We start from the raw sequence: 12,432 nt of genomic DNA, 5'->3' as shown, positions 1-12,432 counted from the left end.
GACCTTAGAGTTAACATTAATTAATCGTTTCATTGCTTTAGTCAGACAATATGAAAGAAATTTCCTATAATATTTTTTTAACTTTTGGTGCTTAAGTCAAACACAAATCCATTATGCCTCATGAAAAATTTTACATATTTCCAGGAATCCATACATTTAATTTCTAATATATTCGATTTTATTTTAATGGGAAAAAAAAGAATAATAAGATTTAAATAAACAAAAAAAGAAAAAAAAAAGAAAAAAAAAGAAAAGAAGATTTATAGAAGAGAGTAGAAAAAAGATAAAATTAGAGGAGGTGATGACGTGGACAAAAATACATGGGTAAAGAAGGAAGTTGGACGGTTGGTGTGGAAAGGCGTAAAAAGCCGTTGACATCTAAGCACAGCATCTGATTATTGACACCTCAATCTTGGAATTAATTACGCCACCACTTGTCCAACATCTCTACCTTTGACACCAAAATCGCCCTTCTCAATGGGACCCATTCACCCCGCCGTTCGCCTTCGCTTAGCTACCACTCCATTGATTGACAAATAAACTCCTCTAATTATGCAATCACACAATATTTATTTTCGAATATATATTTTTATATATAAATATTCATAATTTCCAAATATTATTCATTTTTAGTTGTCCTCTAAAATTAAAATTAATATAATTTAAAAAATAATCGATTTTTTTTTAAATTCTGATATTCGTTATTTAATAATTTTTAAATAATTTATCTATTTATGTTTACAAGACAATATTATTTTAATATATATAAAAAACTACTATATAATTGCTTATTAAAATTTTTTTAAAAAAATTTAATACCTATAATATTACTTTTAAAAAAAAAAATTTATCAAGTATTTTTATACATTCAAATTATATAATTATACTTCCTTAAGGAACGAGTAGCATCCACGTAGCATATTGGTTTGATACTGAAGTAGCGTGGGTTGCACGATCCTAGTTTGTTGGCCAAGTTAGATTTTTGTTTTAAACCATGACGGTGAGGTGAGAGGAAATGAAAGACAAAGTTTCATCGGCTAACGCCGCTTCGATTTTCAACGATTGGCAACGTTCAAAGTCAATAAAAGCTAAGAAAAAAGTTTTGTACAAAGAGGCTTTCGACCTTACCTAATTTCACTGTAATACCATGAAATAATGAAAAGGACTTTCCACCAATTTATCAAAAAAAAAGGAAAAAAGAAAAGGACTTTCCACAGTCATTTTTAATTCCCTTGTTGTCTTTTTCTTTAAATTTCTTTTCGTATGAGAAAGAAAAACAAATATTAAATCATTCATTTTTTATTTTTTTTTGGGGGGGAAAAAAGGGTATAATTTGGAGAAGTTAGGTAATATCCAGTCAAACTTAGCTAATAATTTCAAGTTTTTATTGCATACTGTAAACTATATTTAAGTGTTTTAGTTGAATATTTCCAACTCCAAGTTCAGCGCCAACACTAAGCCAATATTACAAGGTCAGGACTCAGGACAACCTCTATTTTATTTTATTTATTTATTTTTTGGGACTCAGGACAACCTCTAATTGTCAACTATTGTTTGGAGATTTAGATCCAAAATAGGCTAGAAATAATTTGACAGTACCTATAACGTAAACTCAGATGTGACTAGTAACTATGACGGGTTCCAATCTCTCTCCAACTAGGCTTTTTTTTTTTTTTTTTTTTTGGGTAAATGCTCCTATGACCTTGACCTCGTGATTGGAGGCCAAAATTATGCCCACGATCGTACACAAACAAGAAGATTCCAAGAAGTGCTCAAATTGCTCTTTTTTTTATGGTGATATTACTACAATAGACAGCTTTGTCATGGTTACTATAAAAATGCGTGGACTTGTTCAAGTGCGACTAGCCAATTGGCAGTTGTATAATAAATGCCTAACTCCCAAAGTAGACAAATTCTTCCAGTGATACTAGGTTAATGACAAATTTTTAAAGTTTTACATGTCATATTTTTTTCTTTTATAAACTGTAATAAACATCTCTATTTAATTTTAATTTACTAAAATATTCTTGATCTTCCTACATTCTTCTTTCTTTTCAATTAAGATTTCGAATTTTTTCAAAATATCATATATCAATCTGCAATCGTTACTATAAAAAAAACAGCCATTGGTTTGCTGTGATGGTCCATGATAAGCCCTTGGCTAATGCTGGCAATTGCTGCTGGCCTTTGTTTCATTTTTTTTTTTTTTTAATATATACATATATGTATTAAAAGAAAAATATCAGCGGCCACCGCAGCAATCCTGTTGTCCTAAAGGTTTTCCATGGATCTCACAGCGGTGTCAGCGATCGCCCACCAGCTGGGGCTACTGGCCATGTTGAAAACAACACCATCTCATAGATATTAAAAAATACACCATCTCATAGTTTATTTTTATTTATTATTTATAAAAATGTTTATTTAAAAAAAAAAAACTCAATGTTAAATGTTAAATAAAAATCATTTTTAATTGATATGGCAAGTTTAACACTTGGCATTAAATAATTTGGTGTTGTACCAGCAGTTTCATAGAAGATTTTTTCTTCCCAAAATAAAATAAATAAATAAGATAATCCATTAATTGTCGATATATGCGTGACCTGGTGGGCTGGAATTAAATATTAAAAAAAAGGGGACCTTTTGCGCAAGACAGACATCCATGATAATGTGCTAATTGCACTTATTTCTTAATTTATTTATCTTTTCTCTAGTAAGGGAAGGGGAGATGAACGAAACAGAAAGGTATGAATTCTCATCACCCTAGAACAAAGAGAATAATACAAGAGGAACAGCAACTTTTTTTTTTTTTTGGATGGAACAGTTAGTTCTTTGGTCATTGAGTAAAACGTAAACAATATCTATGTTACACGAACAGAAGCTAAATCTAATCTAAGCAGCATTGGTACAGAGGCTTAGTGTGAGGTGCATGTAAATAACTGAACATAAGGGGTCAGTATTACCTGGCAAACTGATGCTCCGAAGAACATAGTTCATCCAAGATTTCCTCTCAGTTTGGTGTAACGTGGGAACTGAGCAAGGTTGATTTACCACCACTACATGGTAAAAGGATGTGACCTAATATTTAATTACCTGATCTAATTGCAACGGGCCTGAAGATGTTGGCCGTGAAAAAGCTATAATAACAGAATAAGTATACTGAGAAATCTGAAGCAACTCAGAAGAGAGGTGTAGCAATGATATGATGGTGATGCATTTGAAGCCTGCTTTTTGACTGTCGGCTTTGTTGATTTCGGGGTAGAATAGTTATCCAGTCCAGCTGCAATAGCAGGTGGCACAGTGGTGGAGTTGGGTTTTCGCAAGGAATTTCTAGTATCATCAATGTCATAACCTGAATTAGGTTGCCAAGCCTTTGATCGATCAGTAAGATGGTTATCTGTAAATTGAAATCAAATGTGCAAAAGTGAAAGTAACACCTACAATCAAACTTCTTCCAGCCCAAGACTAATTTCTCTCTATCAAATACAATGCGGTAGCCAGTCATAAAGTTCTCTGTAGATAAGTCAATAATAGATGGATAAGTAAATGCAAAACCTACTATTAATTTCATGAAACAAGTATATTAATCGTTGTTTTCCAGTAGGTGAACTACCATAATTACTTTTAAAAAAAAAAAAAAAAAAAAACATAAGGACTCAATATACATGAACATGAGTTCTTTGTTAGTCAGATCTCAAGCATTGGCAATTAAGAAAATAAATCCACGCATCTTAGATTACATAAATGTCAATTATTAGAGCAGCTGTACCCACTTAACTGGTGAAGTGTGAACTGCATCAAACATAATATTTAATACTTACGTCCAATTATATTCAGTCCAGCACTCTTGACAACAGCTAGGCAATATATAAGTTCGCTCTGCAAGTTATTAGCAGGAATGATACCGAATTATTTGCAGGTAAAAACAATAAGTTAACAAAAAAAATAAAGAACAAAACATTACCTGAGAGGAGATGATAATGATGGGATCATATACTGGATATTGGCTTCCACCTTTCATGGCTAAACTCAAGCTAGGTAGCAAACTAGTATTTGCATCTGGACTGCCCAACATAAAGGAGGCTTTTAGATTTTAGAGTAGAAACTAAAAGGAAATAAGGATGAGAAGTGATATGTAACCTCATATCATAACAATATTCAAATGGGATCCTTGAATCACGAGGATGACGTCTATCTTGAGTCTGTGAATGGAACTGCAAAAGAACAAAAATTCATTATTTTGAGTATGATGTCATCACAGGTGTATGTATCCATGTGTGTACATATGGAGAGAAAGAAAGACAGAGGCAAAACAATGTATTTCATAAATCAAGTGCTTACACTTTTTGTAAGTTCTGTATAAGTAGGGTCAACCAAGTATGTGAAAGAGGTCCCAGAGTCAAAAAGAGCTGTTACTTCCACATCCAAGAGCCTTGTCCCAACTCGAATTTGAGTAACAGTGATGTTATAGGTTGGACTGCAACAGGTAAACAACATAAAATAGATAAAATCAAAACCTCTGATCGACTTATAGCCCATGTATTACTCCAACTTCCTAATCAATCAGCACTAAGCATATGAGAAATTACCACTTACTGTAATGGGTTTAAATTAAATGGGGTCTCTTCCTGATCAGCACAGCCCTTGTCACCAAAACTGATTCGTCCAATTCCATCATCTCCAAAACACATGGAAAAAGAATCTGCAATGAACCCTTCCCTGGATAAAATGCTAGGTACTGATATCTTCTCCATTCCAAGCCCAAATAAACCATTGGGAGCAGCAACATCCAGGAATGAACCGCTTTGGACCTGTCCACAACTGCATAATTGATGTTGAATCGTCATCTAGAGATATTAACATCTCAGAAAAGACAACCATATTATAAAATCACTCTGACTAAAAGGCTGGTGCTCAAATAAGTTGTTATATCAGCTACCTAGATAACTCACCCAAATGTGACATTTGCCTCCATAGGATCCTTATGATTGTCGTCTGTTTCCAAGTGCAGAACATCCTCTATCAATATCCCAGAAGTAGAAGTTTCAGATGAGACATAAGAGACCATGTAAGGGCAATTGCTAAACGTTCCAAGGCATCTATTATGGTGTGAACACAAACTATTGTTGCAAGAGACCTTTTTGCTGGTCGATGACCCTTTAGGGTCATATACATTAAGATGAAAATCCTGCCACAAAATCACATCTATTTAAATCAATACAGTAGATGCACAGATAGAAACATCAAAACATGGATATATTTTAAAAATTACTTATGTCCCTTCGCAACCACTGTAACAAGACCTTAGAGCGTTTCTATGAAGTTTCTAACGTCATTTTCTACACAGAAAGAACATTTCGAATAGCAGCACTTTCAAAGAACTAATTTGGTCAATCCAGAAATTTGAATTCTCATCCCAACAGTAGGAGCAGATAAGTGCATACAGAAGGCAGAGTTTGCATTTAATTTCAAGCTTCTACATACCCAATCATAGGATCGGTTTAATACTTCAATACTTAAGACCAAATTCTTCGATTCGTAAGCCAGGAAAGATGACAAGCTTTACTTTTAAATGCACAATACATCTTAGACTGAGCCATAAGTTAACTTAATGCCACTTTCGCATGTTCGTGACAAAACACCTAAAGATAATCTCTTTCTTGAAACCGTGATCAATATTTCTTTCAAACAAAACAATCTTCCTGTCCTATAACTTCGTAAAAAACATTATTACGTTTCAGAAACAAGAAAGGAAGACTCAAAAGCTTCGAAATTGGCAATAAATGAACAATGAGCAAGGAGCATACAGAGGCATAAGTTGTTCCCTCAGTAGGCGCACATTGACTGCAGTCACAGGGCACCCAAAACAGGTCACTTCCGGTATCCAGCGCCACCATAAACTTCACTCCCGGCGTACCCAATTTTACCGTTGTGTAATGCAGACTACATTTTGATTATCGAAGAAATTTAGGAATCAAATCAAACAATTCAACCCTAATTCCAAGAATTTCCAAAGAAATTAAATTCAAATCTAAAAGGCTTTGGTATTATCAAAAATTACGTGGGGAAAAAAAAAAAAAAAAAAAAAAAAAAACCACATACAATCCCAGTGAGCTCATCTTAAAGGTAGCATTCCCGTCAGAGAAAACGAGTGGCACATCAGTTTCGGACAACTTACGGCCACGGAGGAGGCGATCGCGGTTGGCCAATTCGGCGTAGAACTCGAAAGTTCCCTTCTTCGGCATGTTGTCGGCCGGAGAAAGTTTTCCGGCGGCCTCTGACCACCTCTTGACGGGTTCGGAGAAGCGGTGATGCATCTTGAAGCTGAAGATGAGGCCATGGCAACTCCGAAAGCCAAAAATCGAAATCAAGAAGACAACGAAAATTTTCCAGAAAGAAAACATTCTTCTCTCTCTCTAACACATTCCGAGCAGAATTTCTAGAGGGATTCGCGTCGGAAAAGAGAATCGAAAAATCGAAACCCTAGATCTTGGAAGCAGTGGATCCCAATTTGGGTGATCTTTGGAAACCGTGCTAGTGGACAGTGCCACTGCAAGCGGAACTGTGGACTTGGAGGCTCTTGGAGGGGGAGTTCTGGGGGCATGTGGAAATGGGTCCCACCTTTGCTCTTTCTTTAACGGTTTAGGAAGTTAGAAAAAAAGGCGGGTTTGTATTTATTTATTTTTATTTTTATTTATTTGGGGTGGGGGGAGTTCTGGGGGCACGTGAAAAAACAAGGGCGTTTTAGGGTCTTGCCAGCCTAGAAATTTTTGTAAAGCCATATGGTCTGACAGCTCTGCGAATCCAATGCGGGTTTGAATTTCATTGCCCACTCAAAGATTTAATTCTTTGTTCTCCAATCTTCAATTTCAGCTTAAAAAAAAGAAAAAGAAAAAACAATTGCTTTCAAAACAATGTAACTCAAATGATTTTTCATGGGGAGATTTTATGAATTTAAATATCAACTATGTGACATTGTTTTACAGTACAGTAAAAACATCATTATTTCCGAAGATACTAAACAACATAATACTTCTTATAATTCTATAGTGTGTGTTTTTTTTTTTTTTTTTAAAACACCTAATCTTTCTCTTTACCACATTTGAGGATCATTCAGCTAATGGTAAAACTATGAATTCAATTATTTAATTAATCAGAGATACGAAGAAGAGAGTTAGGAACATCGGCTTTTGTCAATAATAATGTTTCTCTAGCACCAACAATGCTGATAGTGGCCTGTGGGGGGTATGACCCAGAAGAAGTCCTTTTTCCAACAGCTTCTCCGCCACTTGGACCAAAATGAATGTACAAAAGACAAATATCCATCAATTGGAATACCCCACACATTAATTTGATAAATAGTAGCCCTTTCTTGTCACAGCTTCCCAATAATAATAAAATATGTACAAAGATAAAATCTGAATCCATTACTTTCATCATATATACAATTTAAATCTCTTTTTTTTTTTTATAAAAAAAAAGGAAAATGGTATTTTCCCGGTACAAGGAGTCTCATTTTCAGGAACACTATCATTTGCTTTCAACAAGCTTCAAATTGCAGAGGCAGAGGTGAAGCCGAATTTATCGGAGAGCTTGGTTCTCGAAAATGGCGAAAGATGTTCCATTTGATTCATAAATTGGACGTCATGAACCAATGGATTATCTGTTCTTCCTGGTGGAGATCCTGAGTAACATGCTGGCGGTGAGCACCAGTTGCATATACATTCCCTTCCTTCACTATTCTGCGCCCAAAAACATATATATATATATATATATATATTCATATGACCAAAACAATTAGGATTTCTACAAAACCATCACATAAAAGCGTATATACTAAACGTGGGGTGTTAAATTTTAAACCTTTTCAGTGATAATATTCAAAATCCCATTTCTTCCATCAGTGTTTGCTTGGCTGCCGATTTCCAAAAAAAAAAAAAAAAATTTGAATTCCATAATCATTGGGATGCAATGCCTGAAGAAAAAGAAAAATCTGTACATAAAAAAAATAAAAAAATAAAAAAACAAACAAAAGAATATGAAACCTGTGTTTGGTGCATCTAAGAGGCTTGAGGAATTCAGGTATGGCGGGTCCAAGTCGGCGGGGCTTTGGGCAGAGAGGCTGAAGGAAATTGGTACCAGAATTAAGCCTGTCTACCCCAGAATCAGAATCAACAAGATTGCTTTTCACTGCTAAATGATGCATATTTTTTTTCCCCCTAGTTTTTCTTAACTTCCTTTTAAAATTGAAGAAGAAAAGAAAGAAAAACGATTACTTGTGACTTTACCATTCAACTCTTCTATTTATTTATCCCACATTGAAAATGTGACTAATAAAAGATTAGCCACACGTTTAAGATAGAAAGAGCTGAGGAATCACTAACAAGTGGAACCACATTGGAATGTAGACCCTGTTCAAGTGAGGGGAAGAGAAGCATTTTGCTTGGCCAAGAGTGGATATAGGTAGAGTCTTGACTAGTTGGCTTTTATTTCCTAATGTTTCTCTGTTACTCATCGGGCCTAAAATTCTTTTTCTTTTCCTTTATTTATTTATTTATGTATTTATTTATTTTATTTATTTATTATTTTTTTTGGGTTTTTGTTTTTGTAATCTTGAGGTCTACAATTCATTTGGTTCGAGTATGTTTTACCAATCCCATTACTTTAACCATTTACCAAAAAAAAAAATCCCATTACTTTAACCGTTTGTTTACCATTTTCTTATACAAACTAGAGTGTTTGATTATTCAATTATTGTTGACCACATGGGGCATTTCTAGGACCTGTAAGGCTTTTTGCCTAGGCCTCACCAAAATATAAATTCCTCATTTTGTAAATATGCATTTGAAGTAGAATTAAGGCATTTTGAATTTTCCTCTCACACTGTATAGATTTTTTTATTTTATAATATTAAAGATAATAAAATAATGCCACAGGAGAATATAAAATATACGTCTCTATATATATTTAATATATTCTGTCATTCTTTCAACCTAACAGAGAAAAGCCAATAGCAGTACTACACCTAAAGATTTAAATGAAAAAAGTTTAGCTTGCGCATAAACAAGCCAAATTGCAATCAATGCAGTAGTTTCAGACAAACAGGCACACAGAGTAAAAGAAAAAGAAAATTCAAATAAGGCCAATCTCTAATCAAATTGCCAACTAAGTTAGACCACAAATTGCCAACTAAGTTAGACCACAATCTAGTAAGAAAATCTTGAAATCTATAGGAAAAAGAAAAGAGGGATTAAATGTCATAAATACGTATAGAATTACATATGAACATGGCGAAAGAATTTTCATTTTCTTATCTGTTTGGGTTTTTCAAATAAGGCGAAGAAGAGAAGTACAAACTGCAGACGTGACAATTCAACTAACTGGTAAATAATGAGGTAAAAAGCCCAAATCATGTGTTAGAAGTATCCCACTCAAACTTCGGCTGTGAATAGATCTCATAATCAATGGGGCCATCAACAACGCTGTCAACAGTTTGTATGCCTTGCAAAAGAGCTGGTTGGAAACCATCACTATGAGAAGGCAGCAGTTTATACATTACTAATACCCCAAGTGTAAAAATAGCTTGCAGCTTCGTCGAGTCTCCTTGGACCGAAAAGAACAAGAGCATGAAAACCAAGAACAAATCAACACAGAACCTCATGATACACAATACTGTATCCATCAACTTCCCATCATTGCCTGCAGGAAAGCCCCTGACTCTATAGACAAAAAGAAAGTTGTACTTATCAACCACATACCTATATCCAAAATAAACTGCACCAACAGGGACCACAAGCGGAGCAAACGAAGAATAAATCATGGTGAGGGCAAATATTGTCAAATTAAATGCATAATATTGAGCAAAATCAAATGTCTGCTTGGGAGCCGTTGATGTTCTGTTGACTGTATTGTCTACTTGTCCCCGAAGTTCTATTCCATTCTGTCTAGGAGAACCATAAGGATCATCAGGCATCAGTGGCATCTGTAGATTATTTATTTCCTGACTTTCTAATTGGTATTGTTCACTTTGTTCAGGGACCAGTTGCAGCATGTCATTCTTCCGAAATTTTTGCATCTTCTTTTTTATCCAAGGGATTGGAGCCAATAGATCATAAGATATTCCTAAAAATGTACTAGTGATGAGAAATGCTAGAGATGAAAGGCATGACCTCGACAAAAATGATCCACTCATGTACTGCTCAATCCTCTTGCAATCTTCTCCGTCCAAATAGCACCGCCCCATTCGCAGGATTGTACTCTCTAAGGATGACTCAACCAAAGCCTTAAGCAGGATGAGGTTTACAAGGAAGAAACAAACCATCTTCAGGAGTGCAGCTCTTTGCTCGCCAGACACTGTAAGATGTCGCTCAAATTTGGAAAGATAGGAAAGAGCTGATGGGATTACTATATACATACTCACGAATACAATAACATTGGGTAGGAACTGAAAAATAATGCTTGCAATCCAACTTGAACTCTGCACCCAAGCTAACCATGACTGAGCATGATCCATGGCTTCAGCATTTATAATCCTCCCAGCACTCTTCACAGCACTGATAACAGCAAGAGGAGAACTAAAGAACAGAAGCATCAAGAGTAAGCATGTGTTCACAGCCACTCTCCGCAATTTCAGCGAGAGCTTCGAAGATCCTAAGTGATTCCAGTAAATGTCAGTAGCCAAGGGTGCTCGCTCAACTTTCCATTGGTTCCTATGTAGCCGCAATTCCATGAGAGAAAAGAATTTTCCAACCCGCCTCTTCTTCTCATTTTGGAAATCTTGAACAGCTTTATTGGCTGTGTAGATGTCCTTAAACACCACAAATGCAACTCCAGCACCCAGTGCGCGGCCTTCTTTGAAAGCTGCCAGTTCAGTCCCCAATTCAGCTCTCTTCTCCTGCAATCTTCTTAACCGTTCTTCATCAGTATAACCCAAAGTAGCCATGATCTGACCCCACAAAAATTCTAGTTTCTTCCACAAATAACGCATCCTCTCACAGAAACCCTCCCAAGAGTTCCATACGTTTGCATAATCTTCACTTTCATCCGGCAAGAGCCGAGAGTCAATCCGTGCCACTAACCACGAGATTTCATCCCTAACCGTCACCAATTCAGTTGCTAAATCATCTAATGCACACAAATCCATTGGCACAATAACTCTAAAAACCTTGCCAGGGTACCTATGCTGAAAATACTCTTGCAAAACTACCTTCTCGGCACCTAGTGTTTTGGGTATACCCTGCACCATTATAGTAAAAATTGCTGTAGAATTCGCACTTGGGTCACTTAGATTTCCATTCCCATCCCTAAACCTAGTAATTCTCAGACGCTCTTCAATGGCATAAATCCCAAAATGCACCAAAACAACCACCACCACTACAAAAATAAAATGTACCCAAAGTAAAGCCGAACCTTTCTCGATGTGATTTATCGTCGTCTTCGAGAATTGGTCGGACAATACAGCAGTCCCGGCATAGAGATTAAGAGGAAGTATCACAAATATCGATAAGACTCCCACGGACAATAGCACTGCACAGCTACCACCTTCGATCAATAGAAACTGCGCGGCGTCGGCGCCGCAGTGGCACGCAATCTCGCGGCCAGTGGCATGCCACACGGCGAGAAGCTTGGTGAGTAGCGCAGCAGGGCCGGGCATGCGCCGATGGTCGCTGCGTAGCTTCACGAAGACGAAGATGAAGACGCAGAAGAACGCGCCAATCGCCGATATGTTGATCAGATACTGTATGTTTCCGTACCACGCATCGAAGCTTTCATCGCCACCGTCGCTGGACGGAGGCGGAGATAGAGTGTCGTTCATGGAGGAGAATGGGGATACAGCTTCTGGTGAGCGAAGCTGAGGCAAGTCCATGAGAGATTGGGGAAAACCTAGGGCTCGAAAAACCAAACTTTGGAGTTTCTTAGGTGGGATTTAGGGTACTTGGGCTCCAATTCAAAAGGTTTCTTCTTCATGTGGAAAGCACAAAATTTGGAATTGGAAGACAAATTAGGGTTAGGGTCACACAGAAGAAATTGGTGGTGTTCAAGGATATAAAGGGAAAGAGATTATTGTTTGAGTTTCCGAAATTTAAAAAAAAAAAAAAAAAAAAAAAAAATTCCTATTCCCGTTCTTTTTTGGTTTGTTTGGTTGCTGGGAAATCGGGAACGGAATTTGGTGTTTTAGTTTTGCAGGGAATAGGAATGGAACAACATAGAGAAAAACAAACGAAGATGCGGTTGTTTTATTTAATTAATTAATCTCTGGAAGAAAGTAATTATTATGAATATTCCCCATCTTATCGAGAATCTTTTCATTTGCGCCCCTACTATCAATAACTTGTTTGGCAAGGTAAGAGTATTATTTCGTATCACAGTAGACTGTTAGTCCCGATTCTGGTAAAGAAAATGTATAATTTATAATAAACTTTTCGTGTTGGTGAT

At 36.2% G+C, this 12,432-nt stretch overlaps 3 protein-coding genes across 4 annotated transcripts; all 3 read right to left on the bottom strand.

The window, feature by feature from the left end:
* Positions 1-2,656: 2,656 nt before the first annotated feature.
* On the bottom strand, positions 2,657-6,636 carry LOC107424430 (aspartyl protease family protein 1). 2 transcript variants are annotated; one of them, XM_016034237.4, is made up of 10 exons: positions 6,100-6,635; positions 5,805-5,940; positions 4,950-5,185; positions 4,594-4,818; positions 4,339-4,474; positions 4,138-4,211; positions 3,962-4,061; positions 3,819-3,876; positions 3,439-3,510; positions 2,657-3,349 (listed from the first exon to the last, which is right to left on the bottom strand). In XM_016034237.4, exons 1-10 carry the CDS (start codon positions 6,399-6,401, stop codon positions 3,135-3,137), a joined length of 1,554 nt encoding a protein of 517 aa, XP_015889723.3. In that variant the 5' UTR covers positions 6,402-6,635; the 3' UTR covers positions 2,657-3,134. The 2 variants fall into 2 exon arrangements, with proteins under 2 accessions (XP_015889723.3, XP_015889724.3); XM_016034238.4 differs by having other exon boundaries at positions 3,229-3,368; positions 6,100-6,636.
* A 669-nt stretch (positions 6,637-7,305) lies between these two features.
* On the bottom strand, positions 7,306-9,088 carry LOC107424456 (uncharacterized). The gene is made up of 3 exons (XM_016034269.4): positions 8,043-9,088; positions 7,861-7,912; positions 7,306-7,739 (listed from the first exon to the last, which is right to left on the bottom strand). The coding sequence occupies exons 1-3, from the start codon at positions 8,201-8,203 to the stop codon at positions 7,548-7,550; spliced, it is 405 nt and encodes a 134-aa protein (XP_015889755.1). The 5' UTR covers positions 8,204-9,088; the 3' UTR covers positions 7,306-7,547.
* Positions 9,089-9,225: 137 nt separating this feature from the next.
* LOC107424465 (CSC1-like protein At4g35870) lies at positions 9,226-12,208 on the bottom strand. The gene has a single exon (XM_016034281.4). It carries the CDS (start codon positions 11,861-11,863, stop codon positions 9,407-9,409), a length of 2,457 nt encoding a protein of 818 aa, XP_015889767.3. The 5' UTR covers positions 11,864-12,208; the 3' UTR covers positions 9,226-9,406.
* Positions 12,209-12,432: the final 224 nt, after the last annotated feature.

The sequence above is a fragment of the Ziziphus jujuba genome, chromosome 7, assembly GCF_031755915.1.
Source record: "Ziziphus jujuba cultivar Dongzao chromosome 7, ASM3175591v1".
Lineage (NCBI taxonomy): Eukaryota > Viridiplantae > Streptophyta > Magnoliopsida > Rosales > Rhamnaceae > Ziziphus > Ziziphus jujuba.
The sequence above is the reverse complement of the archived record's forward strand: the minus strand, read 5'-3'. Positions and strand labels throughout refer to the sequence as shown.

Bases quoted from the DNA above. Each gene is read 5' to 3' on its own strand.
- LOC107424456 (XM_016034269.4), bottom strand. From the start codon at position 8,203: ATGCATCATTTAGCAGTGAAAAGCAATCTTGTTGATTCTGATTCTGGG. The intron at 7,913-8,042 runs GTTTCATATTCT...GGAAATCGGCAG, and splicing joins CTTAGATGCACCAAACACAG to CCAAGCAAACACTGATGGAA. The intron at 7,740-7,860 runs GTTTAAAATTTA...TTTTGGGCGCAG, and splicing joins TGAATATTATCACTGAAAAG to AATAGTGAAGGAAGGGAATG.
- LOC107424430 (XM_016034237.4), bottom strand. From the start codon at position 6,401: ATGTTTTCTTTCTGGAAAATTTTCGTTGTCTTCTTGATTTCGATTTTT. The intron at 4,475-4,593 runs GTAAGTGGTAAT...TACCTGTTGCAG, and splicing joins TTTAATTTAAACCCATTACA to TCCAACCTATAACATCACTG. The intron at 4,062-4,137 runs GTTACATATCAC...TATGTTGGGCAG, and splicing joins GAATATTGTTATGATATGAG to TCCAGATGCAAATACTAGTT.
- LOC107424465 (XM_016034281.4), bottom strand. From the start codon at position 11,863: ATGGACTTGCCTCAGCTTCGCTCACCAGAAGCTGTATCCCCATTCTCC.